This window comes from Aegilops tauschii, chromosome 7, assembly GCF_002575655.3.
Source record: "Aegilops tauschii subsp. strangulata cultivar AL8/78 chromosome 7, Aet v6.0, whole genome shotgun sequence".
NCBI classification, from domain to species: Eukaryota; Viridiplantae; Streptophyta; class Magnoliopsida; order Poales; family Poaceae; genus Aegilops; species Aegilops tauschii.
In genome coordinates, this window is record NC_053041.3 from 450012531 (window position 1) to 450038316 (window position 25786).

Genomic DNA, 25786 nt, shown 5'->3' on the forward strand with positions numbered 1-25786 from the left:
CAAAGCCTCCCACATGGCGACATCCATTTCTTTCCAAAGCTCCTCAAGCCTGGGGGGCTCGGCGGGCGGCGCGGCGTTCTCCTCGTAGCGGGGAGCCGACGCGCGTGCTGGCGAGGTTGGGAACGCCGACGCGTCCAGCTCGACGCGTCGCGGCGAGGAGTGGAACGCCGATGCATCCTCCTCGACTAGTGGCGGCGAGGAACGGAACAGTGACGCGTGACCGTCCGGGCGGTGTAGCGAGGGGCGCTTAGGGCTTGGGAGGGGCGATGCCATGGTGGTCGACATGAGAGGGAGGGGAGGAGATAGCGATGAACATGAGCGTTCTTCCGAATGCCGTGGGAGGCGCAGTATTTATAGCAAGCAATGGCACACCTACGTAAGATATGGACTGAGCTGCACTGACTTAACTACAGGTCTAGTTGCGTCACTGACTTGTGGGCCAGACCCTTGTTGGGCCCATATGTCAGTGACCCAATGCACCTGCAGTTAAGTAACTGAAGCAGCGTCCCGGAAGAAATGTTGCGTGATTAACGTAACAACTACGTGGGCATATTTGTTGGAGTAAATTACGGGGGAGGGAAGGGGTGGAAATATTCCTGGTCACAACGGATTGGACGAGCGTGGGGGGAGGAGAGTCATGCATGCAGATGTTTTCACACGGGGTGGAGTGGTGGGACCGCCGGAGGGAGAAGGAGAGTCTAGGAGGCATATTGTTTCCACACATGGAGAGGAAAATATTTGGAGACGAATGGGCTTCTTGCAGGTATGGGGAACGGTGCATAATAAGTCATCTTGCATGCCGGGCTAGGTATAGTCTCAAGTCATTAAAAACATACACGCCCCACACATGTTCATATTTCAAGGTGCACTAAATTATTGCATGCGATGATTAAGGCTGGCCATAATGGTGGTATCTCAGTTGGTATCATGCACACAGGAATAGCAAACATGCTGATGTGGCAAAGAATTAAAGAAGAGAGGGGGGTTAGAGTAACTAGTGTTCGTGCATGCATTGGTAAACACATTTTTTTGTGAAGAACGACAGCATTAGTTGAGTACTTTTGCTGACTTCAAAAACTATTCCACCGCCTCTACTATCTTGCTAAGAGTAGGTGAATTTTTTGAATCGAGCCCTTTAAACTAGAAGGGAGGTAGTAGTACTCTAATAGCTAACCTTGTTGTGATGACAAGATAGGACATGGCACGCACCTGGACGGAGGAACTAGTCTGCATTGTGCATTTAAGTTTTGTCTGAAGTCAATGTACCTCTACTTTCACCAAACTTATAGAAAAATGTATCAACGTTCACAATGTCAAATCAATATTTTTACACTCATTATAAAACGTAGTTCTTATACTCATTGTAATCAGTATTGTAGATATTGATATTTTTAGTATAAATTTGGTCAAACACTTTGCAAACGGTTGACGGGAGTAAAAAGGGCCAGAGGGAGTATCATGCATGCGGAGTAGGCAAACAAAATTGCTCATTTATAGCCGGTCGAAGTCTTAAAGGGCGCGACAGCGCGAGGGAGGCGAAGGCCGTGGGAGGCGCGACGGTTGACGGAATTAAGTGAAGTTACATCCACGTGCCGGCATGGCATGCGAACAGGCAGAAGCTATATCGTCAGGCCTACGATATCGGTCTAGTAGACTTGACATCTAGTGGGTCCCGCATAGTTCTTGAGAACTCTTTGGGGGCTTGCAGCCGTTTATCCATCTGGTAAGCCAGCAACTCCACGCCGTTCGCACGCCCTACTCGTCCCCGTCTTCTACCTTACAACAGTTCGCTCCCAGTCGTCCCGTCCTTTCACATTAGTTCGCTCCCAGTTTTTTTTGCGGGGTGCAACAGTTCAACTTCTCCTAACCCTCCTCCAAAATCCATGGCCTCCCAAATCTCCATGCTCGCCGCTGAGTACCAGGTTAGAGCAATCACCGGCGATGAGTTCATCGTCATCTACACACATGGATCCGTGACGGTGAAAGCCAGGCTTGCTCACTTCCTACGCATGTTCAACAGTTCAACAGATGAGTGGGTCGCTGGGCTAGAAGTTGAGTACACCACAGTCCTGGAAAGAGAGAAGATTCTAAAGGAGGCAGAGAGGAAGAAGCCCGCCGTGATCCAGGTTTGCGTACATAACGTTTGCTTGGTCTACCACATATGCCATGCCGACATTGAGTGTGAGGATTTTAAGAACTTCCTTAAGGATAAAAGAGTGAAATTCGTTACTGTAGACTTTAAGAATGACAGGGATGTCCTGCGTCGGATAGGTCTCGTTGTAGGCCAGCCCTTCGATCTCCAGAAGGCAAGCTTGGTGTCCTCCTCTCAACCTTCAATGCTGACCCTGGCAGCAGCCATGATTGATCCTTCGTACGCTAAACTGAAGAAACCTCATCACGAGTTTCATCACGCAGTGTCAAGCGGACTAGTTGCTTAGTTTATTTTCAAGGGTGTGTTGTGCTAAGGCCCCAGCAGAACTATGTTTATGTTCTTTCTCGTTATTTGAACTCTTTAGTACGTACAGTAGTACTAGTACTATGTCTTACTACTGTTCTTCTTGCAGTTGGTACTACTACTCGTATCTTCGTGTTCCTACTATACTTAATATGTTCGTACTAGTAGTATAATTTGGGTCAGTCAATTTGTGAAAGAAGTTCGACGGAGCGAAGGAAGAAGACGGCAGAAGAGGTGGAAGAAGCCCTTCTAGCCATCCATGTTGCATCAAACGGCTCACAAGAGTCGACTGACCCAAATTGCTCCTTCAGATTGCAGGATCCACGTGGCATTCAAGGTCTCGAAGGTAGATTCCGCGTCCGCACCCGGTTTGCGGGCTCGACGCGCGCGCGACCGGCTTCCGCCGCGACAGCCACCATGCGCGCCTCCTCCGCGCGGGCGGAGACGAAAATGACACGCTAGTTCCTCCTCCCCGGCGTGCTGGAGGACGCGCTCGTCCTCCTCTTCGTACGCTGCATGCATAGACGCAGCTCCACCAGCTGCTCGCGTGCTTGACAGCGCGGCGGCATCGCAAGGAGGGACTACAGACGACGTGAGCGGGCGAGCCTTCGGCTTCATGGCACAGGGATGGCGGCGACACGGCGGTGATGGGCGAGAAATTGTTGGCCGGAGCATGCGGGCGCCGGCTTGCGCAACGGTGGCGGCATATTGATGAGTGCGCGTATGGGAGCTTACTTTAGTTTTTTATAAGGTTGGTCAAACTTAAAAGAAAACCGTACTAGTACACGTAAACATTAGACTTAGGCAGCGCTTTTATTAGTTAGTACCACAGCCATGATACGATATCCTGTGCAAGCGCGTGAACCGCGGCCGCGCGGTCGATCGAACGGTGCGTCACCATGTCGCGCTCGAAGGACATCCACCGAACCTTTTTGTGTGTGTGAAAACAATCCCCGAATATTACTCAACTTTTTTCCTGGAAAAGTTCTTGACGCTGCAATATTTCTATATATTTGAATTTAGCTTCAGTTCATGTTTATTTGGATTTGGACGTTTTAGGTGCGCCCTAGTTTTTTTAATACTGATTTTGTGCGTGTGACTGAGAGAGAACGTGTGTATTTGTCCATATGTGTGTTGTGGCGGAAGGGCAATGTGGAGACGGTGTGCGTGTGATACAGACATAGAGAGGTGTGAATCTGCAAATGATCATGCATGGGTGAGACATAGACAGATGCCGATACGTTGTGTATACATGAGAGAACGGTCTTCTAGTTTACTTGTGTGTGTGTGTGTGTGTGTGAGAGAGAGAGAGAGAGGAGCATTCGTAACACAACAACCATCTCTCTCGATTCGTCCGTCCCTCGCACGATCGCATGTAACACATGCATCAACGCGCACATTTTGACACCCTCACCCGGCCCCTGCCCACCTCAAGGCCCGCACAATCTCTTCGTGAATACCCATTTCTCTCCTTAGGTTTGTTTTCTCTCAATATCTGACACACACACACACAGACACACACAGCACAACACACACACCCTCCCCCGAGCACACAATTCATCCCCATCCAAGGTTATACGACGACCACTCTCGCTTGTGCTTCTTTGCACCCCAACATGCACAACAACTCAATCTTCAAAGAGGGCATCGAGGAGATCGAAGACGGCGACCACACCGCGCTAGAGAATGTGGGGCCATTTGGAAGTAGGCTGATGTGACGACGGCTGACTGACTCCTCCCCCACCCTCCCTCTCTCTCTCTCGCACAAAATTACCAATCCCTCTCTCCCCCGCGCAAAATTATCAATCCCTCAACCCACGAGATCCTTCCCCTCTCGTCCATGTTTTTCCAGCTCTCTCATCAAACATGTTGTCTCTTCTCCTTCCACATACACAGAATCCAGACGCACACGCATCTCACGTATATTTCATGTCTCCATCTTTCTCACAGACCTAACTTCTTCCTCTCTCTCTTTCTCTCTCGATCTCTCTCTCTCTGTCTCGTTAGGTTTGTCTCCTACTCTCTCGTCTACATACATACAATCTTTCCCGCCCTATCTGCTCCATCTTCGCAAGCTCTCTCTGCACGTTTCATTCACACATTGGGATATGTTCAAAATGTTGCTTCTATAATGGCTGATGTAGAGTTATGGTTGGTTTTATTGCATTCTACAAAGTAATAACTATGAAATGCATTTAGATTCTCATTTGACTGGGATTATGTGAGTTTGAGCATGTTGTGAGGTACTATAGACCTTGTATACATCTTGGGATTCGAAAATGATTGTAACTATTGAATTGTATAGACCATTACATTCGAAGTCAATAGCCTAATATATTTATTTCAAAATTTCAACAAATGATTAGTTCACTACAAACTAAGAAAGCAAATGTGTACTCCCTCCATTTTTATTTAAGTCCGCGTATTAGCATTGGTCAAAGTCAAGTTTTGTAAACTCTCAGAAAGCTTATAACAAAAAATATTAACATATACAATAACAAATAAATACCATTAGATTCATCATTGAATGTACTTTCACATCATACATATTTGTTATGGTAAATGTTTATATTTTTCTATAAACTTGGTCAAAATTTAGGAAGTTTGACTTTGGTCAAACCTAATATGCAGAGTTTACTACTACTACTCGCTAGTTGCTTAGCCGAATCACTCAACACGCCACACGGGGAGTTCAGTGTCACAAAATTTTGAGGTCGGCGGGAAAATCTCCCGCGACCCTAATTCGAGCAGTGGGAAGTCACCATCATAGCCTTTGGAACAGGCCTACGTATGACGCTTGGTAGGGGCTGTTTTCGTAACTTCAGGTTCACCCTACCCAGCCAACCCCACCCAGGCACCCAGAGTAGTACACCTGAATACTCCCCATTTTCTATCCCCACCGCAAAATAGACTTCTCCACGGCACCGCAGCCTTCGTGCTCCTCCCCTTTACATCGTCGCACTCGTCCACCGCAGCGCATCTGCCTCATCGACGACCTCGTACGCCGCACTGGAGCCGGTCCACCGTCGTCGTCGTACACAGAGCCTCTTCCCCGGCATCGTCTTCCACGGTCTCGGATCTTCTTCCCGGAAGCCGACGCCATGCGTAGAAGCACCACCGTCGTGGACAATGAACTGACTCCCGTTGCCGACCATGACTCACAGAGGCCGCCGCGACCATCGTTCTCCTCCTCGATTGGTAATGTGTGTATTGAATCACTTACCAGTACATGTGTAGTTCCAATTTTGTTCATACCTACCCTTCAAATTTCCTGGGTGCTATTGTTCCCGTAAAAGTAATTGGTTATAGCCTCCATTGTCCAACAGAATATCAGCTTGTAATTGTGCGTCGCTCCTGTATTACGCTATGCTTGGGTAGGTTTTTCATCTGCAACCAGTAGTGTGGCAAATGATGGAAAGTTTTTTAGAACTAGCAAGATGCCCATGCGTTGCACGCATCAAGATGCATTTGTATGAGTAGTTTATCTTGTGGGAGAAAAGGATGAACGAGGGAAGGCCTTATTTGCAAATCTGGAGAGGGGTATGGGTATCTTTTTGCAAAATTCCCATTGTTTCCTTCCTATCTGTCGGATATAAATCGGACGGCCTATATTGCAGGATGGCAGGCACACCATCATCACCAACTCTGTTTTTTAATAAGAAAAAAAGTATAGAGAAAAAAGTAGACAGTAGAGAAGTAGAGATAAATATTAAATATAAAATATAAAATGAATATAACAGTAGAGAAGAGAGTAGAGATAGCAGAGACGTCGGGAAAGGATCGCGCGCGCGCGGGAAAAAGCGGCCGGGCGTGCGCTACTTTTGGCGCGCGGCATCTGGCGCGCTTCTCTTATAAAATCCAACGCCCTCCCACCGCTCTGTGCCTTGCCACCGCTCTCTCCCCGCTCAGTTCCTTGCCACCGCTCTCTCCCCGCTCTTTCTCACCTCGCCGCCGCCGCGCCACTATGCCGCCGCGTCACCGGGAAACTTGGGGATACCGCAGCGTCCGCGCGTGCCCCTCCGGCGGCTTCTCCGCCGAGATCCGGTTCCGCGGGATGCGCCTCGGCCTCAGCAATTTCGACACCGCCAACGAGGCCGCCCGCGTGTACGATGCGGCGGCATGGCGTCTCCGGTGGCCTCATAGAACATTGAACTTCCCCAACGTGCCAACGCGGGAGCGGGCGCAGGAGCTCGCTCCTCTGCCGCGGCTTAGCACCGACGAGGATCGTCGCGACAACCGGAGGCGGGAGCACCGTCTCGGCATCGCCGAGATGGACGAGGAAGCCATGGCGCTGTGGCGCCAACACTTCCCGCAGGACATCATCAACGAGCGCGAGTTCTACGCGCAAAGGAGGGCGGAGCGAGCCGCCTATCGTGAGGACAAGCGTAGGCGAAAAGCGGACGCTCATTTCAACATGAGGCTAGGAGCAGCGTCGCCCTGGGAATCCGACGACGATCGGTATCTTCACGCCTACAGTCAGACGTTGGAGGAGGACATCACCGAGGAGGAGTCGGACGACGAGGAGTAGTTGAATTATCTTTTTTTATCTATCTATGCTGAGAACCATCCTCTACTCTCTAGTCTCTACACTCTATCTCTACTTCTCGATCTCAGCACTGTAAACGCTTTTTTAAAGCGCCGTGCGTTGCGATTCTGTTGGAGATGCTCTAACATGGCAGACGAGTGCTTTAATGTTGCCCACAAGATGCGCGAGTATTACTAGTAGTATATTTTTCTTGCCATGTTGAGATTTTGAAACCACGAGTGCGAACATGCAGAGGAGCAATGAAGACCAAACACAGGATATTGGGGACATCCTCAAGGAGCGTGGCAAGTTAAAGAGGAGCTGCACCGAACCTGTAAAACGAGCTTTGGTAAGTAACACCCTATCAATTACTTTCGTTTAGCCTCGTGTTCTTCGATGTGTATATGTTGTAGTTTCTGTTTCTCTTAAACCTGGTGTTCTTCGATGTGTAATAAGAAGAGTCTTAATCGTCCTAATGCTTTCGTTTTTAGCTTGATGTAGGAAGTGGGTGTTCTCACCATGTAGTCTGTTTTTATATATATTTTTTACTTTTGAATTCACTTCTCCGAGTTCTGTTTATGTGGCTTCTACTAAATGGATCTGGATTGCCCTGAGTATTGATCTAAAAAAGAAGTAACTTCATGTCAGGATGCAGTTCCTGCGAGGAGGGAAGTATGGTCAACCTTGAGATCATGTTTCCAAAATGAGGCTGGATTACACACAAGGTGCGAGTTCCCTAATGATGCTGGATTAGACCCAAGGTGCAAATTCCCAGATGATGCTGGATTAGACCCAAGGTGCAAATTCCCAGATGATGCTGGATTACACACAAGCCAGGTGGAGTCGTCAGCTGTTCGTGTCCTCGTGGCTCTAGTAAAGGCTGAAAGAAAGTGTGCAGCAGCCCTTGAGAATGTAGCTGAGTTCCTGAAGAAGCGGAAAGAGCAATCAGATGCTCTCTTCACCCAAGCCAAAGAAGAGATGGAAGAAGCCAGAAATAAGCTAGCAGAGGCAGAGTAGGCTAGGCGTCTCCTGCTATCTAAAACTGTTGTCAATACAAAATTTCCTTCATAATAGCTAGGTTCAAATGTTTATCCAGTCAGCATGCCTGTTGTGATGTCTGTGCATCTACTGATGTGGCACAATTTTTTTCGGGTCATGTAATAACAGCAATTACTTTCCAAACAATAACAGACGAAGCATTGGACATGGTATAGTTCACACGCAAGCCCGACATTCCAAGTTCAACTTCCACATCAAACTCATGTTCACAGATATCTGCACATTCATACATAATTTTCACAACCATGATTCACTTCAAAGTCAAAAAAAATGTGAGGAGAGTTATAAATAAAGAAAAACCTCTACTAGTTCCTGCTACCAGTGCGAGCACAACAAGTCAAGACCATGCGTAAATTAATTATATTTTAGTCATTTTTTGTGTTCTAAAATGCCTGCCGGCTCGCGGAAGGACGTGTTGCCGGCACACGCGCAGATTCAACGAAGGCAGGCGGTGCAGTCTTAAGCTGGTTGCACGTGACGAGGAGGCGTGCTCAGCCGGGCCTACAGCAAGTGGGGCCCTCTTGGCCAGCGCGCCGGTTCAATGCCTGCACTATGAGAGGCCGCGTCCGTGTCAGAGCAATCACTCCCTCCAGTCCTTTTTTGTTTGGGTATAACAAAATGTCGTTTTCCATTCACATTTTACAAGTAAAATTCATGGACAAACTTTGACCCAAAATACGATGGGGACTAGTAAACCAGAATGGAGGTAGTAGTTTTTTTAATCAAAGAAGGGTTTCCCCTTCCGATTTTCATTACTGAAAACCAGCATCTAAATCTAAACCATAGTATTTGCCCTAGAACTACCATGTTCAACATCTCGCAACATAAACCCATACAACCATACACCAAGGAGGTATGTAGTACTATGAATTCCATTTTCGCTCCATACCAATCGTTCTAAAAACTACTTAGTACTTATAACGCGCCATTGAAAATCGGAACTCTTAACCCTGCTAAAAAAATGATATTTTAAACGTGGCTACTCGATCTGTGGCAACTGGCGAGCCATCGCGCTCCAAGTCGTTCACCTGTGGTCCCGACCATCAACTCCTACGGATCAAATTATCACGCGAGCTGACTATTCCTACAAAGGTGCTCCACCACGTACCCGGTACCCGCGAATGTAGCAATCGTGCACCTAGGGTTTTAGGGTTTATTTGTTAACGTCGCCTTTACATAAAACTCATGTGTGCGAGACAGCGAGAGGCCGACTGCGTGTGTGCGCCTCTTCTCTTCGTATATGTACTCCACCGTTTGTCTGGTGTCCAAAAAATTATAATAACTACTAGCAATGTGCCAATGCGTTGCCACACGATCAAAGTAGATTAATACATATTCACCTATTTGATAGAAAAAAAGTCTAGTTTTGAAATACGTATATCACTAAAAATATGTTATGTTTCACTCAAAATATATTTCTTTGGCGGTTTTGATGAGATAAGGGAGGAATGTTGTTGGTTTCAAGATTCAAGAAGTGGTGTATGTCTAATTTCTACTCTTACTAGCAAGATGCCCGTGCGTTGCACGGAACATCAAGATCTTGTGGGAGAAAAGGATGAACGAGGGAAGGCCTTATCTGCAAATGTGGTGAGGAGTGCGGGTAAATTGCCATATTTTCCTTCCTATCCATCAGATATAAATCGGACGACCTACATTGCAGGATGGCAGGCCCACCATCATCACCAACTCTATTTTTTATCCCTACTCTTATAAAAAGCATTGTCGGTGATGATCGTGTGCCTGCCATCCTACAATATAGGCCGTCCGATCTATATCTGACGGATAGGAAGGAAACTATGGCAATTTTGCAAAAAGATACCCCCACCCCTCTCCATATTTGCAAATAAGGCCTTCCCTTGTTCATCCTTTCCCCCCACAAGATAAACTACTCATACAAATGCATCTTGATGTTTCGTGCAGCGCATGGGCATCTTGCTAGTTGTTGCAAAAAGCCCATGTGTGTGTGTGAGAGAGGGATTGTGGAGGAGGACGGAGTGCATGTGTGACAAAGACACAAGGAGTGTGTGTGCGATAGGTATCGGCTTAAAATGAGGCGATAGTGTGCGGGTGCACGATCGAGAGGGTGTGTCTCAAGAAGGGAAGAAAAATCTACATAGATACAAGGAGTGGGAGAGAGACATGTATGCGATAGTGGAAGCACGAGTGTGCGGGTGTATAAACCTATCTAGAGGCTAGTCAATAAATGTTTGTGAGAGAAATACGAGTCGGGGTGCGAAAGCGAGAGTTTGTGTGTGTGAGAGAGAGAGACAGTAGTCGTGAAGGGGAGTGGAAGCAGGAGTTGTGTGTGTGTGTGTGTAAGAGAGAGAGGGGGGGGGGGTTGTCTGATTGGTAAACAAATGAATAATGTCAGTCTGGGATGGAGACGAAAAGGAGACCACAACAAATGATGTGTCTACAGGAGAGAGAGAGAGTAATTTTAGTGGTATGAGTCATATGCAGAGACATATAGGGTGTGTGAGAGAATCCCGTAGAGAGAAAGACAAAGTGAAAGACGAGTGGAGACTGTGTGTGGCGGTGAAAAAGAAAGCTTAGGTACCGAGTGATACCAGAGAACAATAGAGACGTGAGAGATAATGAAAACCGTGTAATGTATAATGATAGGGAGAGTGTGACACTTCTCAAGGGAGACGTCGAGATACCATGTTTGCGAGGATAGGAGAAACATGAAGTGAGCGTGCGGGTCAGCTGGAGAAAAGAGAGTGATAGCTACATGAAGGAGCATGCATGCGAGAGAGATGGGCGTGAAAGGAGTGAACATAAAAGGGATTCAAATATTTGAATTCGAGATGATGATACATGTAATCCATACTCGAACCAAAATTGATCTATCAAACATGCATACTCATATGAATTCACACACATCTATGTTATTTAATATGTAGTTATTACTGATCTATACATTTTAGTAGAACATAATTTGGTTAATTTTTTTTGAATTCAACCTTAAGATTTTGAGATCATTGTATTTGTAAAGCATATTATACATATAAAGGAGTTGAATTCTTTGTTGTGCTTTTGAAAGTATATATAAAAAAATTATGTATATATAATTTAATTCCAATTGAAAATGGATCCCGCCCGAAAAAATAGAATACAAATGGGATTCGAATTGAATTGGCACGGTAAACGTGCACTCTGCAAAATTTGAATGAAGCGGGGAAAGACGCAGTAACCGCCCGAAACCAAAATCTGCGATATGGAATTTACTACTGCCTATCCCTGCCACGCAAAGCCTATCTGCTGGATTTCTATAGGTTTCGATAGGGGTAGGTTTGTAATTTCACCCAAATGTGACGTAGCCGCCTCTCACCGGATTCATACACGGTGGGCGCCAAAACACAGTGTGTCCTCGGCCGAAATCGACTCCCTCCCCGATTCATATTCATACACGATGGGCGCCAAAAGCAAACTCTCGTCGGCAAATATTCGGTGTATGCGAGATTACCGTCCTATCCCCAATCGACTAATATTGCTGTGATGTAGGAAATTTGAAACGGGGGCTAAGTTTGTAAATTTCATCGCATTTGAGACAAGCGCGCCCTGAATACATGGTTCCCCCTTCCTCTCTACCTCCCTTTTCCCCATTTGTACTCCGTGGGCGCCAAAACACCCTCTCCACCATACCCTCCTACGTCCGCCGCCGTCCGCCACCCCATCCACCGCCGTCCTCCTCCACCATGCCGGAGCTGATACCCCGACGCCGCCGTCCATTACAAGAGATCGACCTCTCTCATCCACGGCTTCGGACCGGGATCCTTGCATCCTGTCCTCTCGCTTCATCCCCGCCGTCGTCCACCTTGCCGGCACTGCTCCTACGACCGTCTCGTCCACCGCGCCCCGCCGCCAGCGTCTACCCTCCTAGATCTGGTTCCACGCCGCCGACAGCCATCGCTACCGCAACACCGTCAAATTCTCAGCAGATGCATACACGGCGCCGCACCAGAGGCGGTACTCTTTCGTATCTGCTCAACTTATTTATCACAGCAAGAAAATAGATCGGCACTGCTTTACTCTGATTTCTTGTCTTGGTTGCAAAGTTGCCTTTGTCCGGTTTGCACCTTCAGATCCGCCATGGAACGCTCAACACTATACTCCCAATGCTTATGGTTTTCCCCTTTTATATTCCACACTAGTTAAATGACACTAGACTAAATTTCAAAATTGGGTCAGTCGATTTTTCAGAGCTCGCCGGAGTTCGCCGGTGCGAACGAAGGGGCTCGGGTGGTTGTGGGGCCTCGCCAAACGAAGAAAACTCCACGCGGGTGGGGGTTGGGGCGGGGGTGGGGGTGGCAGAGGAACACAGGCGGTGGTGGCCGGTTGTCCGGCCGGCGGCTCGTGCGGTGTTCTATATGGGAATAAATCAGAGACGAGGAAGAAGAAGGGTTAGGAGATGTAGGATCTTCATCCAACCGCCTGAAATGGTCGAGAGACAGCTCGGAGTTGCATTCTTAATGCGCTCTGGTTCATCATGTGTAGGCACTGCGCAACCAACATTTTATTATCCAAAATCTGCTTGCTCTTCTTTACCATGTTCCTCTTCCGTTCTTCTTTAATATGTACTCTCTCCATTCCTAAATACAAGTCTTTGTATAGATTCCACCATGGACTACATATGGAGCAAAATAAGTGAATCTACACTCTAAAATGTATCTGGATACATCTGTATGTGATCCATAGTGGAAATCTCTACCAAGACTTATATTTTGGAATGGAGGGAGTATAATAGTAGTACAGTATGTTCCTTGTACTGAAGATGAGCAGGGACATTTGCAGTGTAGAGGTCTATACGGTCGGTTGTGATGGACAGTTTGAGCCTCTTTGATTCGTATGATTTTGTAAACATAGGAATAGGATTTGTAGTGACCTGCCCACTTCAATCCTATAAGAATAGCAAGGAAATGCGGGGAGCTGTGTCGCCTTTGAGAGTTACACTGATATTAACAGTATCGCACCTTCAGTTGAAGAGAACTGGTATCCGAAGCCTTTCTAGCCGTACCGGCAGTAGTAGCACATATATTCCAGAAAGTTCCACTTTGCTGATTTTACTCTGATGCTTACGGTTTTCCCCGTTATATCTACACTATGATGTGTGTAGCTGCTTTGTGTCGCATTAGCAGCAGTCCACTCTTGAAGCTAAACACTGCAATGACTTACAAAATTGGCACCAAGGCATTGAGTGCCATTCTGGATGCAATGAAACTCATACGCTCCCCACCTGTTGATTCTTGTTCAGAATATGATCCTGATGACTATTCTAACCTCGAGGAGTCAAAGGCAGATGGCCTGTCCTGTTCACCCATCAAGGTGCCTGTTCTAATTTGGCAAGGTTTTATTGATTGCGCGTATCTTGCATATGTTGTCTTGCATTTCTTCTACTTTTTTGCACCGCCATCTGCTTAGTTTACTCATCATATATGTCGAGATGCCATGCCCATCCATTATCAATACATATTCCATCTGTCATCATACCATGTTTTTCCACTCAAATGTTGTTCTTGTGCATCACACATCAAAAAGGAAGAGGGTGATTGCCGAACCTGAAGGAGCACCGACAAAGTCCTTGAAAAACGTGGTGGTGCCGGAGAAATCAGATAGCACCCCACTTATATTGGCTGTACAACCAGTGACACAAAACGTAGGACCGACTCCAGCAGACTGTACCCATACTTCACTGGCCCCACCACTAGCCCCACCACACATGACCTGCACTCCAGCAAAAGGTATACCGATTTCATTTGCCATAGCACCAGCCGTACCACAGAAAAATCCCACTCCAGCAAAAAGTACAGCAAGTCCACCGGCCGAAGACCTATCCCAACTGCAGAGACGGCCAATTCTTGCAGATTGGAACCCCATTCCATTTATTCCCAGTTTAAAAGACAATGCTTTCAATGTTGTTAGATACTACGTGCATATATTCCCATCATGGGAAGATTATAGTGAAGACAAACACCATTTTCACATCTTCCTGTCCAACTTACGTGTAAGTGCTATTATTCATGGTTATTATTTTCCTGTTTTCTGCTGATTGAAGACATCAACGATTGACATTACATTGTTGTAACTAGGCGAGGGTCAATCTGGATAGTCATGACGAGCAAAGCTTGCTTGTGCTTTTCAAGGAAGCATTGCAGCAGTATCGGTGTTACCTGAGGAAATCACACTTTGATGGCAAGTCTATAAACGAATTTCCAGTGAAGTCTCATGTGCTAAATTTAGAAGACATTGAATGGAAAAACCTTGTTATGCACTGGTCTTGTTCCCAGGATGAGGTACTGTCTATGAAATCACATGACAATTTGAACTTCTACTTTTCTGCATGTGCCTTACGGATCTTTTTTGTAGGAAATCTGCTCGAAGAAGAATTCCGGTTTGCAAAGAACGACAGGATATCGCAAATATGCTGCCCGCTGCTTTGCTCTTGTTAGTACATGTTGTCCTGTATCACTGTACTTGCATACATACCTGGTTCATTATGTGACAGCAGTATGCATGATAGCTTCCTTATCAATTGTTCGCTCCAAATTATCTGATCTGTATGAATGGTTACATTACTGTAGAATATATCCAATGCCAATGAATTTTTTTCGCTCTGCATTGTTCTTGTAAGTACATGTCCTTTATCAGTGTACTTATATTGACTGGTAGTTGTTCATGTACCATCACTCTGCAGCTTATTTCCCTTTGCCATCCACTTTCTACACACCAGATCTATATTTACTCTTACGATAAGGTTGGTACTGAAGAAGTTTAGCTGTGCATTGCTCTTGGCTGTACCTTTTGCCTGTATTGCTGCACTTACATTTATAGCTACTTGGTTATGTAGCATCACTCTTCATCTTATCTTAAGTATTCTCCATTTTTTCGTATATTATCACATCTATATTTACTCTTAACAAAATGTAGAATAAAGGCAATGCTTATGAACAACATTCTGTGGTAAACTTCTTGAATTGCCCCCCCCATCAGCATGGACAAGGGCTTTAGAGAGCCTGTCTTCACCAATAATTTAAGTTTGTCCTTCTCAAGCCTTCAAACTTTGTTGTGTATATTTGGTTAGGCATGACTGCAACAGCTGTTTATTTTTGGTGTTTGCATCAAATTGCATGTTTAAAGTTTATTATGTAGTTCATAAACAAAAGTTTGTCCTTCTCAATTTAAGTTTTCAGTTGTACAACCAAGTTCATTCTTCATACCATGTAAATTAAACTATACAGAGCAAGTGATCTTCTTTTGCACTGCATGTATGCTTCTGTTCTGCATCCGTAATCCAGTGGTGTGGTGAACCTACCCACTACAGCACAATGTCATATTCTGCAATGTCTTAACTATGAACAATGTCATATCATTCTACTATTATTTAAACCGTCTCCTTATTTGCCAATCTGAAATGGGATAAATTGACAGCACACTAACCATTGATACTTATGAGTTCTTGATCTATAATCCAGTGGTGTCGTGAAGCTGCCAACTCCTTCACAATGTCATTTCCTGCCATGTCTTGACCTGAACAATACCATATTGTGTTAATGCAATTTTAAACTATGTCACTTTATTCGTCAGTAAGAAATGTGATGAATTGTCAGCACTGATACTTTTATGTGCAAAACCTGTCATCTATCTGCTTGTTTATCTTTCACAGTGAGGAAGATATAAGTGTTGAACAAGCCCAGTCTCATCAGCATGCTCAACTGCTTGCGCTGTAGGTCCCCAGCAGGGCTAACCTTTCTTGAACTCTATTGAAGTGTTGTTGGTTTTGTATATTATTTTGTCGGCGTGTTTATTTGCACTGGTGGCGATCTTTGATGCCCAGTGTATGTAATCTGCTGTCTGCTTGTGCTTTATTATCATAGTGGTGAACTTTGATGCCCAGTGGATGTAATATGCCGTAATTTCTTTATTGTATAGTCTAGGTTTTTTCTTATTCACGATGCTGCAGTTATTTTACTGTATATATATATCCCGTCTTCGCAGTAAACCGAACAAACCATAAAATTACGGTACATAATCGGGCCGTCATACAATCACGATGTATGATCCGCATCATGGGCCCCGTCATCTTGGTCTGTTAAAAGGCCAAAAGTAAACTGGCCCACTAGTAGATTCGAGCCTTTAATAGGACGAGTAACCCCCGGCCCTCTTTTCGCAAGAAAATTCAATGGGCTTTTAGGAGGCTGAGAAGTAGGTTGGGCCCGAAACGTGCCGAACAGCTCACGAGCCGGCAGCAACCCGAAATGGACCCCGGCCCATGATTGTGCGAATCAAATCACGGGCTTTTAACAGGCCAAAATTTTCTCGGTCCTTGTTTGGCCCAATCAGATATTGGCTGCGAGCAGGCCGGATGCAAACCGGGCCGTAGTTAGGCCCAACTATATGACGGGCTTTTAAAAGGGCAAAATTAATATAGGGCCGAAATGTTAAACGGGCCCTTAACAGGCGGAAACTAATATCAGGCTGAATTACTAAATGGGCCTTTAGCAAGTGGGCCCAAAAGCATAGCATCCAGTTGACCGGCCAAATCTGATCTGGGCCATAATTTAGCCCAAAGCCTCTTAAAGGGCCCAACCTGATCTCGGCCGTAATTTGGCCCAGAACGTGGTAAGCTTTTAACGGGCCGGATCTCATATGGGCCATTATTAGGCCCGGAACGTGGCAGGCCATTAATGGACTGGATCAAATATGGGTCGGCATTTGGCCCAAAACATGACAGCCAGTTAATGGGCCGGCCTACTAGGGTCCTCAAAATCTTGTGGGCCTACAGCTGGGCCGACCCATTAATGTCGGCGAAATCTCGTGGGCCTTTAGCTGGGCCGGCCCGTTATGATCCGCAAGAATCTTGTGGGCCTTTACCTGGGCCGGCCCATTATGGCACACAAAAATCTTGTGGGCCTTTACCTGGGCCGGCCCATTATGGCCCGCAAAATCTTGTGGGCCTTTAGCTGGGCTGGCCCATTATGGTCCGCAAAATCTCGTGGGCCTTTAGCTAGGCCGGCCCATTATGGTCCGCAAAATCTCATGGGCCTTTAGCTGCGCCGGCCCATTATGGTCCGCAAAATCTTGTGGGTCTTTAGTTGGGCCGGCCCATTTAAACTTGATGGGACGGTCCACGTGTCAACATATCATAGGCGCATCTCGCCCATTGGATGAGTGACACCTGTGCCAACGCGGAGCTGACACGTGTCTACTCCAGCCAATGATGATTTTACACGTGGAAAATCCCCATTGGTCGGGGCTATTAACGGGTTATCGGATCCAAACCCGACCCGATAGCTTAACGGCGTTCCGTTACGGTGGATGCCACGTGTCGGTCACCCTTGACGAAAGCACTTCTGTGATGCGCGATTTATCGTCATGGAAGTGGACACTTCCGTGATGATAATTTTGGTAATGTCATGGAACACTTCTACGACAGCACAGGTATGACTATCTTGATTCTGTCATAAAATCGTCATGGATGTATATGCATGACAAAAAACGTGACCTACTGTGACAAACACGTATCATCATGGAAGTGTTTTTTTTGTAGTGTTAGGAATCACCAAGTAAGGCGGCGGGGTGGCAATCGAGCCGGCCAGCCCCCGAGCCCTCGGGTCGAGCGGGTCGGACCGGTGGCCGGGTTCAGTGACATAGTGATGGGAAAAAGTAGTGACACAAATAAGTTGGTCAACAAAAGGCAGCCCCCGAGTCTCGTTCGGAAACCCCATAGTTTCATGCGTTTACAAAAGGCGACGATACATACACTCCTGCGGCTAACTGTAAAATGGGCGGAGGAGTTCCGCGTTCCACGGCCGGGTCATTTCTTCGCCGGCGGTGTCTCTCTTGCGCTTGTTTGACTTGCGCGCATCGATGAGGTAGTAGGCATTTCGATCGCGCAAGGCCCTGTTCCCGATGAATGGGCCCTCCCATGGAGGGGACAACTTGTGCTGGCCTGCTTGCTCTTGGACGAGTCGGAGGACGAGGTCGCCCTTGCGGAACGCGAAGGGCTTGATCTTCTTGCTGTGATAGTGCCCCAGGTCTTGCTGGTAGATGGCCAAACGGCTGAGCGCCAGGAGGCGGGCTTCTTCGAGCAGGTCGACGCCGTCTTCGCGGGCTTCTCTGGCTTCGGCTTCGGTGTACTTCGTGACGCGCGGCGAGTCAAACTCGACGTCGGTCGGGATGACGGCTTCGGCTCCATAGATGAGGAAGAACAGGGTGAACCCGGTCGACCGATTCGGCGTGGTGCGGAGACTCCAGAGAACGGCCGGCAACTCGTCAAGCCAGCTGCAGGGTGAGCGGATGAGTGGCTCGACGAGTCGCGGCTTGATGCCGGACAGGATGAGTCCGTTGGCCCGCTCGACCTGCCCGTTGGACTGCGGGTGTGCAACGGAGGCCAGGTCGAGGCGGATGCCGGAGACGGAGCAGTATTGCTCAAGCACGCCCTTGGCGAAGTTGGTGCCGTTGTCCGTGATGATGCTGTTTGGCATGCCGTAGCGAACCGCTCTGTCCTTGATGAACCGGACGGCTGTTGGCCCGTCCATTTTCTTGATTGGCCGTGCTTCGATCCACTTGGTGAACTTGTCGACTGCCACCAGCAGGTGTGTCATGCCGCCTCGAGCGGTTTTGAAGGGTCCCACCATGTCGAGTCCCCAGACCGCGAAGGGCCAGGCGATCGGAATGGTGCGGAGTGCTGACACCGGCTGGTGGCTGCGTTTGCTGAAGCGCTGGCACCCCTCACACATGAGAACGAGTGACTCGTCATCTTGGAGGGCCGTGGGCCAGTAGAAGCCGTGGCGGAATGCCTTGGCCACCAGGGATCGCGACGCGATGTGGTGCCCACATTCGCCCTGGTGTATGTCGAGGAGGATGTCGATGCCCTGTTCCTGCTCGACGTAGCGCTAGAACACGCCGATGGAGCTGCGCTTGAAGAGCTCGTTGTTGATGATGCTGTGGGCGGACGCCTGACGCTGCACTTTCCGGGCTTCGGTCTCATCCATAGGGAGAACCCCGTTCTCCAGGAATTCTGATATTGGGAGGGCCCAAGACGGAGCCGTCACCACGGCGAAGACGGCCTCCACGGTGGGTTCCGAGTCGGCAGCCCCCGAGCCGGGTTGAGCAGCCCCCGGGTTGGGGATGGCGACGGCCGGGTCCGGGGCGATGGCGGCCGGGTCGAGCTAAGCAGCCCCCGGGTTGGGTTCCGCAGCCCCCGGGATGGGTTCGGCAGCCCCCGGGCCGGGTTGAGATGCGTCCGGGTCGTCTGGGACGTGGATGGAATCGGAGTCTGGCGACGGCTTGACGGACAGCTTGCGCAGGTGCTCGAGGGAGACGCCGGACGGGATGGACTGTCGGGACAAGGCGAACTTGGCAAGCGTGTCGCAGCTTCGTTCTCCGCGCGCGGGACGTGGAGGAACTCGCAGCCCTCGAAGGACCCGGACAGCTTCTGGACGAGGAAGCGGTAGCTTGCCATGTTGGAGTCGCGGGCGTCCCACTCGCCGGAGCACTGCTGCACCACCAGGTCCGAGTCGCCATAGCATAGGATGCGTCGGATGCCGAGTTCCTTGGCAAGCCGGAGGACGTGCACAAGGGCTTCGTACTCGGCGATGTTGTTGGAGGCGGCGAAGTGGATCTAGAGCGCGTAGCGGAGTCGGACGCCCTTCGGAGACGACAGTACGATACCGGCCCCCAGACCGAGTCGCATCTTGGACCGTCAAAATGCATGCGCCAATGCATAGAGTTGGGGGCGGTGGTAGGTACTGGGTCTCGGTCCAGTCGACGAGGAAGTCGACCAGGGCCTGAGACTTGATCGTGTTGTGGGGCTCGTAGAGGATGGTGTGGCCGGCTAGCTGGAGCGCCCACTTGGCGACCCGACCAGAGGCATCCCGGCACCCGATGATTTCTCCGATAGGAGCCGTGCTGACAAAGGTGATGACGTGCTCTTGGAAGTACTGCTTCAGCTTCTTGGCGGTAAAGTACACGCCGTAACACATCTTCTGGTAGTGCGGGTAGTTCTGCTTGGAGATGGAGAGCACTTCGCTCAGGTAGTAGACCGGGCGTTGGACAGCTTGGATCTTGCCCTTCTCTGGTGGCTCGACCACCCGCACCGTGCTGACCGCCCGCGAGGTCGTGGCTATGTAGAGCAACAACGACTCCTTGTCGGCCAAAGCGGCCAGGACTGGTGCAGTGGAGGGCATGCGCTTGAGGTCTTGGAAAGGCTCATCTGCCTTGTCGTTCCATTTGAACGACTTCGTCTTCTTCATCAGCTGGTACAGGGGTAGCGCCCTCTCGCCCAGCCGGCCTAGAAACCGGCTGACCGAGGCCAAGCATCCGGTGAACTTCTGGACATCGCGCAGCGGAGCCGGCTTGCGCATGCGCTCGATGGCCTTGATCTTCTCCGGGTTCGCCTCAATGCTGCGTTCCGAGACGAGGAAGCCGAGTAGCTTTCTGGCCAGGACGCCAAAAACGCACTTTTCCGGGTTAAGCTTGACCTTGTATTCGCGGAGGTTGGCGAATGTTTCCTTTAAGTCTTCGAGGAGCATGAGGTGCTGCTTGGTCTTCACCATGATGTTGTCCTCGTAAACGTGGATATTGCGGCCGAGTTGCGGCAGCAGGCATTTCTGCATGCAGCGTTGGAAGGTGGCGCCAGCGTTCTTCAAGCCGAACGACATGGTGATGTAGCAATACGCCCCAAAGGGAGTGATGAAGGACGTCTTCAGGGCATCGCCGGGTCCAGCTTGATCTGGTGGTAGCCGGAGTAAGCGTCCAGGAAGGACAGGAGCTCGCACCCGGCGGTCGAGTCGATGACTTGGTCGACCCGCGGGAGAGCGAACGGATCCTTGGAACAGGCCTTGTTGAGGCTGGTGTAGTCGATACACATGCGCCAGGTCTTGTTCTTCTTCAGGACGAGGACTGGATTGGCCAGCCACTCGGGGTGAAACACTTACATGATGAAGCCGGCCGCCAAAAGCTTGGTGACCTCTTCACCAATGGTTCTTCTCTTCTCTTCGGAAAAACGTCGTAGGGGTTGACGCACAGGCTTGGCGTCCTTGCGGACGTGAAGTTTGCGCTCGGCGTACTTCCTCGGGATACCCGGCATGTCTTTGGGGGTCCATGCGAAGATATCCCGATTCTCACGGAGGAAGTCGACGAGCTCCCCTTCCTATTTGCTGTCGAGGCGGGTGCCTACGACAACGTACTTGTTGTAGCTGGGGTCTTCCGGGTTCAGCTTCACTTTCTTGGTCTCCTGGGAGGGCTTGAAGGCGGCTTCGTCGGCCGAGTCCTTGGTTGGGATCGACGCGGTTGAGGCCTCGCCTGCCATGGCGACGATCCGGTCGAGCTGGCGCCGCTTCTCGGCAATGACCAGCGACTCGGCCAGCTTGGCGCCGTCTCGGGCGCACTCCAGGGACTTGCAGTAGTCGCTGGTAATGGTGATGAGGCCCTTGGGACCCGGCATCTTCATCTTTAGGTACGCGTAATGGGGAACCGCCATGAACCTGCCAAGCGTGGGTCGGCCCAGCAGTGTGTGGTACGCGCTGGACAGGTCCACCACCTCGAACCAGATTGGCTCGCGTCGGAAGTGGCTGCTGTCACCGAACAGGACGTCGAGCCGGACCCGGCCAATGGGAGAGCAGGAGAGGCCGGGCATGATGCCGTGGAAGATCGTCCGGTTTGGTTCCAGGTCCTCGGCCTTGAGGCCGAGCTTGGTCATCGTGTCGCGGTAGAGGATGTTGATGCTGCTGCCGCCATCGTTGAGGACTCGGGAGAACTTGCACGTGCGCCGCGCGACGATGGTGGGGTTGAGGACGAGGGCGTAACCATCCGGACTCGGCATGACCGCCGGGTGATCCTCCGGGGTCCAGGTGACCGGGCAGTCCGACCAATGCATGAACTCTGGTTTGGCCGAGACGACGGTGTTCACCTCCTTCCGAAGGAGGCGCTCGCTACGCTTGTCATCGCCAATGCTGGTGAAGACGACGTAGGCCACGTTCTGGTCCGGGTAAGCGTCGTCGCGCATCGCGCCGCCAGCCGGAGGCGATGCTGGTGGTGGAGGTGGTTGCCCCGTGCCTGGGGCCGGAGCCGGAGGAGGTGGAACATCGCCCCTCATGATGCGCTTGGTGATGGCGCACTGCCGAAGCGTGTGCCTGGACGGCCTTGCGCCGCTGTGGTGCTTGCAGGGGGCGTCGAGCATCTCTTCGAAGCTCATGGCGGGCTGCCACGCCATCCTACCGGTCTGCCGGCGCTTCACCGCCGGGTCCGCCGCGGGCTCGGTGGCCGCGATGAGCCGGTTGTCGTGGCGCTGCGCCGGCTGGTCGGCCTTGCGCTTTTTGCCCTGGTGATGCTGCTGCCGGCTGCTTTCGCTGGCCGGCTTTGGAGGGGGAACCGGCTTTGCATTGCCGGCTTCATCCAGGGCCACCTGGATCTTCATGGCAGAGTCGGTGTTGGCGTATTTGTCCGCTGTGACCATGACCGCGGCCATGGTGGCTGGCTTGGAGCATAAGAGCTTGTGCTTGAGGAGGGTGCCGTCTCGGCACCCGTTGACGATTACTGGATCGCCTGGACTTCATCGACGCCCTCGCAGCTGTTCCGGAGCTCGGTCCAGCGTGTGAGGTACTCGTGACCGGTCTCCGTTGGCCCCTGCACGCACATGGCGACCTGGCTAGGGCGGCCGGGTCGCTTGTAGGTCCCCGTGAAGTGGCGGACAAAGGCTCGCTCGAAATGAACCCACGTGTTGATGCTGCCCATCGGCAGGCTTTTCAACCACGTGCGGGTCGACCCCTGGAGCATGAGCGGTGCGTAGCGCACGGCGAGACGGCGATTGGCACCGGTGATGCCAATGGCCATGGTGTAGTCGGTGAGCCAGTCTTCTGGCTTCACAGTCCCGTTGTACTTGGGACTGTCGCGGGGGAGCATGAACCCTTTAGGAAAGGGCTCTTCTCGGATGCGTGGGCCGAATCATGCCGGCCCGATAGCGCCGCTCTCCTCCACCTCCAGGGAGTGAGTGAGCAGATCGAGGCGGTGGCGAGTGTCGGCGTCGTCGACGGTGCGCGGGCCGAGTCGACGGGCGACCAGGCCACGGGGGGCCGGGTCAGTTGGAGCCGGACGCCGACCATGCTGGACGGGTCTGCGCTGGATCTCCGGGACGGGCTCGTCGCCCAAACCAGCGGCGGCTGTTGCGGCCGGGTCGCGCCGAGCACGGACTCGGCCGGAGTGCGCCTCGCCGGGCGGTGAGGAAGCTGTGTGATGAAGTTCACCGGGTCCGCCAAGGCGGGCGGAGCCGGACCCCGCCGGCTTGGCGAGCTGGTTGAGGCGGTACTGCTGGGCGTTGGCCGCGTGGAGGAGTTCGCGCATCCGCCCAATGCGCTCCTTCAGCTCCTCACCCGTGAGCTGGTCCAGGTCGACTGCTGCTGCCTGGGCAGCGCGCATGTTCTTCACTGGGGTCTCGTAGGCGGTCGGGATTGCGTCGAGGGCCCGGCCGATCGCTCCTTCCCGGCACGCACATCGGCGACCCGGCTTGGCTCGGCCGCGGCGGGCATGAATCCGTAGGCGGCATTGCGCTCCAGCTGAGCGGCGTCCGGACGATGCTGGGTGGCGGCGAGCATCTCGAACAGGTCTAGCATCTGCTGGCGTCTTTCCTCGAGCTGGGTTCGGGCCTCAGCGACGTTGGTGGCGTCGACGTCGGTGCCGATGGGGATGCGGAGGCTCTGCATCACGGCGCGCAACGGATCTGACGGCTCGGACCATTTCGCTGCAGCCCCGGCTTCGGCAGCCTTCCTCGTCTTGCCTGATGAGGAGGAGGCGCCATCGCCGGTGACGAAGACCTCCACATGGACGTCCATTGCCCCAGCGGAAATGCCACCGCCGAGGGAGAGGGGGGAGTTAGAGTAGCTGAGTACCTCGCTGGGGTACTTGTCGGCCGTGGACGCATCGGAGATGCGCATCGCGGTGAAGGAGGCGGCGAGCGCACCGACGACGTTGTCCGCTAGCGCGACGGACTCGTCGGAGTAGGAGAAGGGCCTCGTCTGAAGCATGCTCCCGGCCAGCTCCTCGAGCTTCCCCACGGTGGGCGCTAACTGTCGTGGTGCGCGCACGGCAGATGCCATGGGATGGCTAAAGAGAGGAGGAGGCTCGAGGGCACTGGTGGGCTCCATAGGCGAGGTTGGTATGAGCGGGCGCGGGATGCCGGACATACCCAGGTTCGGGGCTCTCCGGAGAGATAACACCCCTAGTCCTGCCGAGTGTAGTTTGATGTTTGATAGTACAATGTTGCTCCTAGAGCTGGATGGAGGAGGAAGGGAAGCTGGCCAAGGCTTAGGCTGCTCCTTCTCTCCGGGTGGATGCTGCTGTTTGGTGGCTGGTTCTTCTCTATGCTCTGTTGCTGCTTACTTGCTCTACCTCGCTTCGCCCGTATATGCGTGGGCTCCTGGGTGGTTTTATAGACCAACTCCTCAGGGGTACAATGGTAATGTTACTAGTCGGTGGGTCCGGGTTGTCGGTGTTCGGGGACCCGGGCTGGGTCCCGCTGGGGGCCAGTGGTTCGCCGGGTTCCCCTAGGTGTGAGCCCCGCATGCCTAGGGGGACTGTGCGCCGTCTTGTCGATCGTCAGGGCGTGGCCGAGTCGAGTCATGTACAGTGGCGCTCCATCAGGTCGCCGCTTGCTGTCGTCAGCGGTGATGGCGGGGGCACTGTAGCCACGCCAGCCCTGGTCAGCGGGTAGGTGAGGGGCACTGTTGCCACGCTCCGGCTAACCAGAGGCATGTGCGAGGCATTGTGGCCTGGGTCATCGGCTGCTAAAGACTCGTCCCATCGTACGGCCTGGATGGGACGGGAGCTGACCCGTGGCTGGATTGCGGAGCATGCCACGGGTGGAACTGTCTTGTTGAGGAAGCTCTGGTTGTGCCCGGTTCGGCTGTCTTGTGCTAGTTGTTGAGGCCGAGTCGACGCGTCTTGCCGGGTTGGAGAGTTTGGCCGGGTTGCGGGGCTTGGCTGGGTCGAGCGACCAGGCCAAGCGTGTGCCGGCTTGAGGGGAGATGTTGGCCGCGTCGTTTTTGAAAAGGATCCGGGTTCCATTGCCTGCCCGGTGTTCATCCCCCAGACACTAAGCTTGGGGATGCCCCGGATGGCATCCCCTCTTTCGTCTTCGTCCATCGGTAACTTCACTTGGAGCTATATTTTTATTCACCACATGATATGTGTTTTGCTTGGAGCGTCATGTTGTTTTATTTTGTTTTGCTTGCTGTTTGAATAAAATTCCAAGATCTGAAATTCTTAAATGAGAGAGAGTCTTCACATAGCTACATAATTATTTAACTACTCATTGATCTTCATTTATATCTTTTTGGAGTAGTTTGTCCTTTAACCATGTGCTTAACTTATATCCTATGAGTAAATGGTTGAATGAGTTGAATATCATAAATCTAAAATTATATATGTTTCATATGCTTATCCCATGGGGAATAATGACTTCACTTATAAGAAGTAGAGGTGGTAAATTTATTGGTTATTTGAACAATTCATGAAAGAATATTGAACGAAGAGAGATTTCACATATAAACATACTATCTTAGACATCTTCTATGATTGTGAGCCCCATTAATTATTTTCAAACCTAAGCAAATTAGTTGAAATTGGACAAGGAAGACAACGTGATGAGTTATGCTTGGGTATATTTGTATAGAAGTTATATTGTTATAGATCCTCCAACATTTGGTGCTTGCTATTTAGAATCCTTTGCTAGCGAAAATATCTGTACTAAG

The 25786-nt window shown here is 50.8% G+C and overlaps 1 protein-coding gene across 1 annotated transcript; it reads right to left on the minus strand.

The window, feature by feature from the left end:
- Positions 1-21192: 21192 nt before the first annotated feature.
- On the minus strand, positions 21193-21741 carry LOC141027254 (uncharacterized). The gene has a single exon (XM_073504244.1). The coding sequence runs from the start codon at positions 21739-21741 to the stop codon at positions 21193-21195; it is 549 nt and encodes a 182-aa protein (XP_073360345.1).
- Positions 21742-25786: the final 4045 nt, after the last annotated feature.

Coding starts and splice junctions, on each gene's coding strand:
- LOC141027254 (XM_073504244.1), bottom strand. CDS start 21,741: ATGACCAAGCTCGGCCTCAAGGCCGAGGACCTGGAACCAAACCGGACG.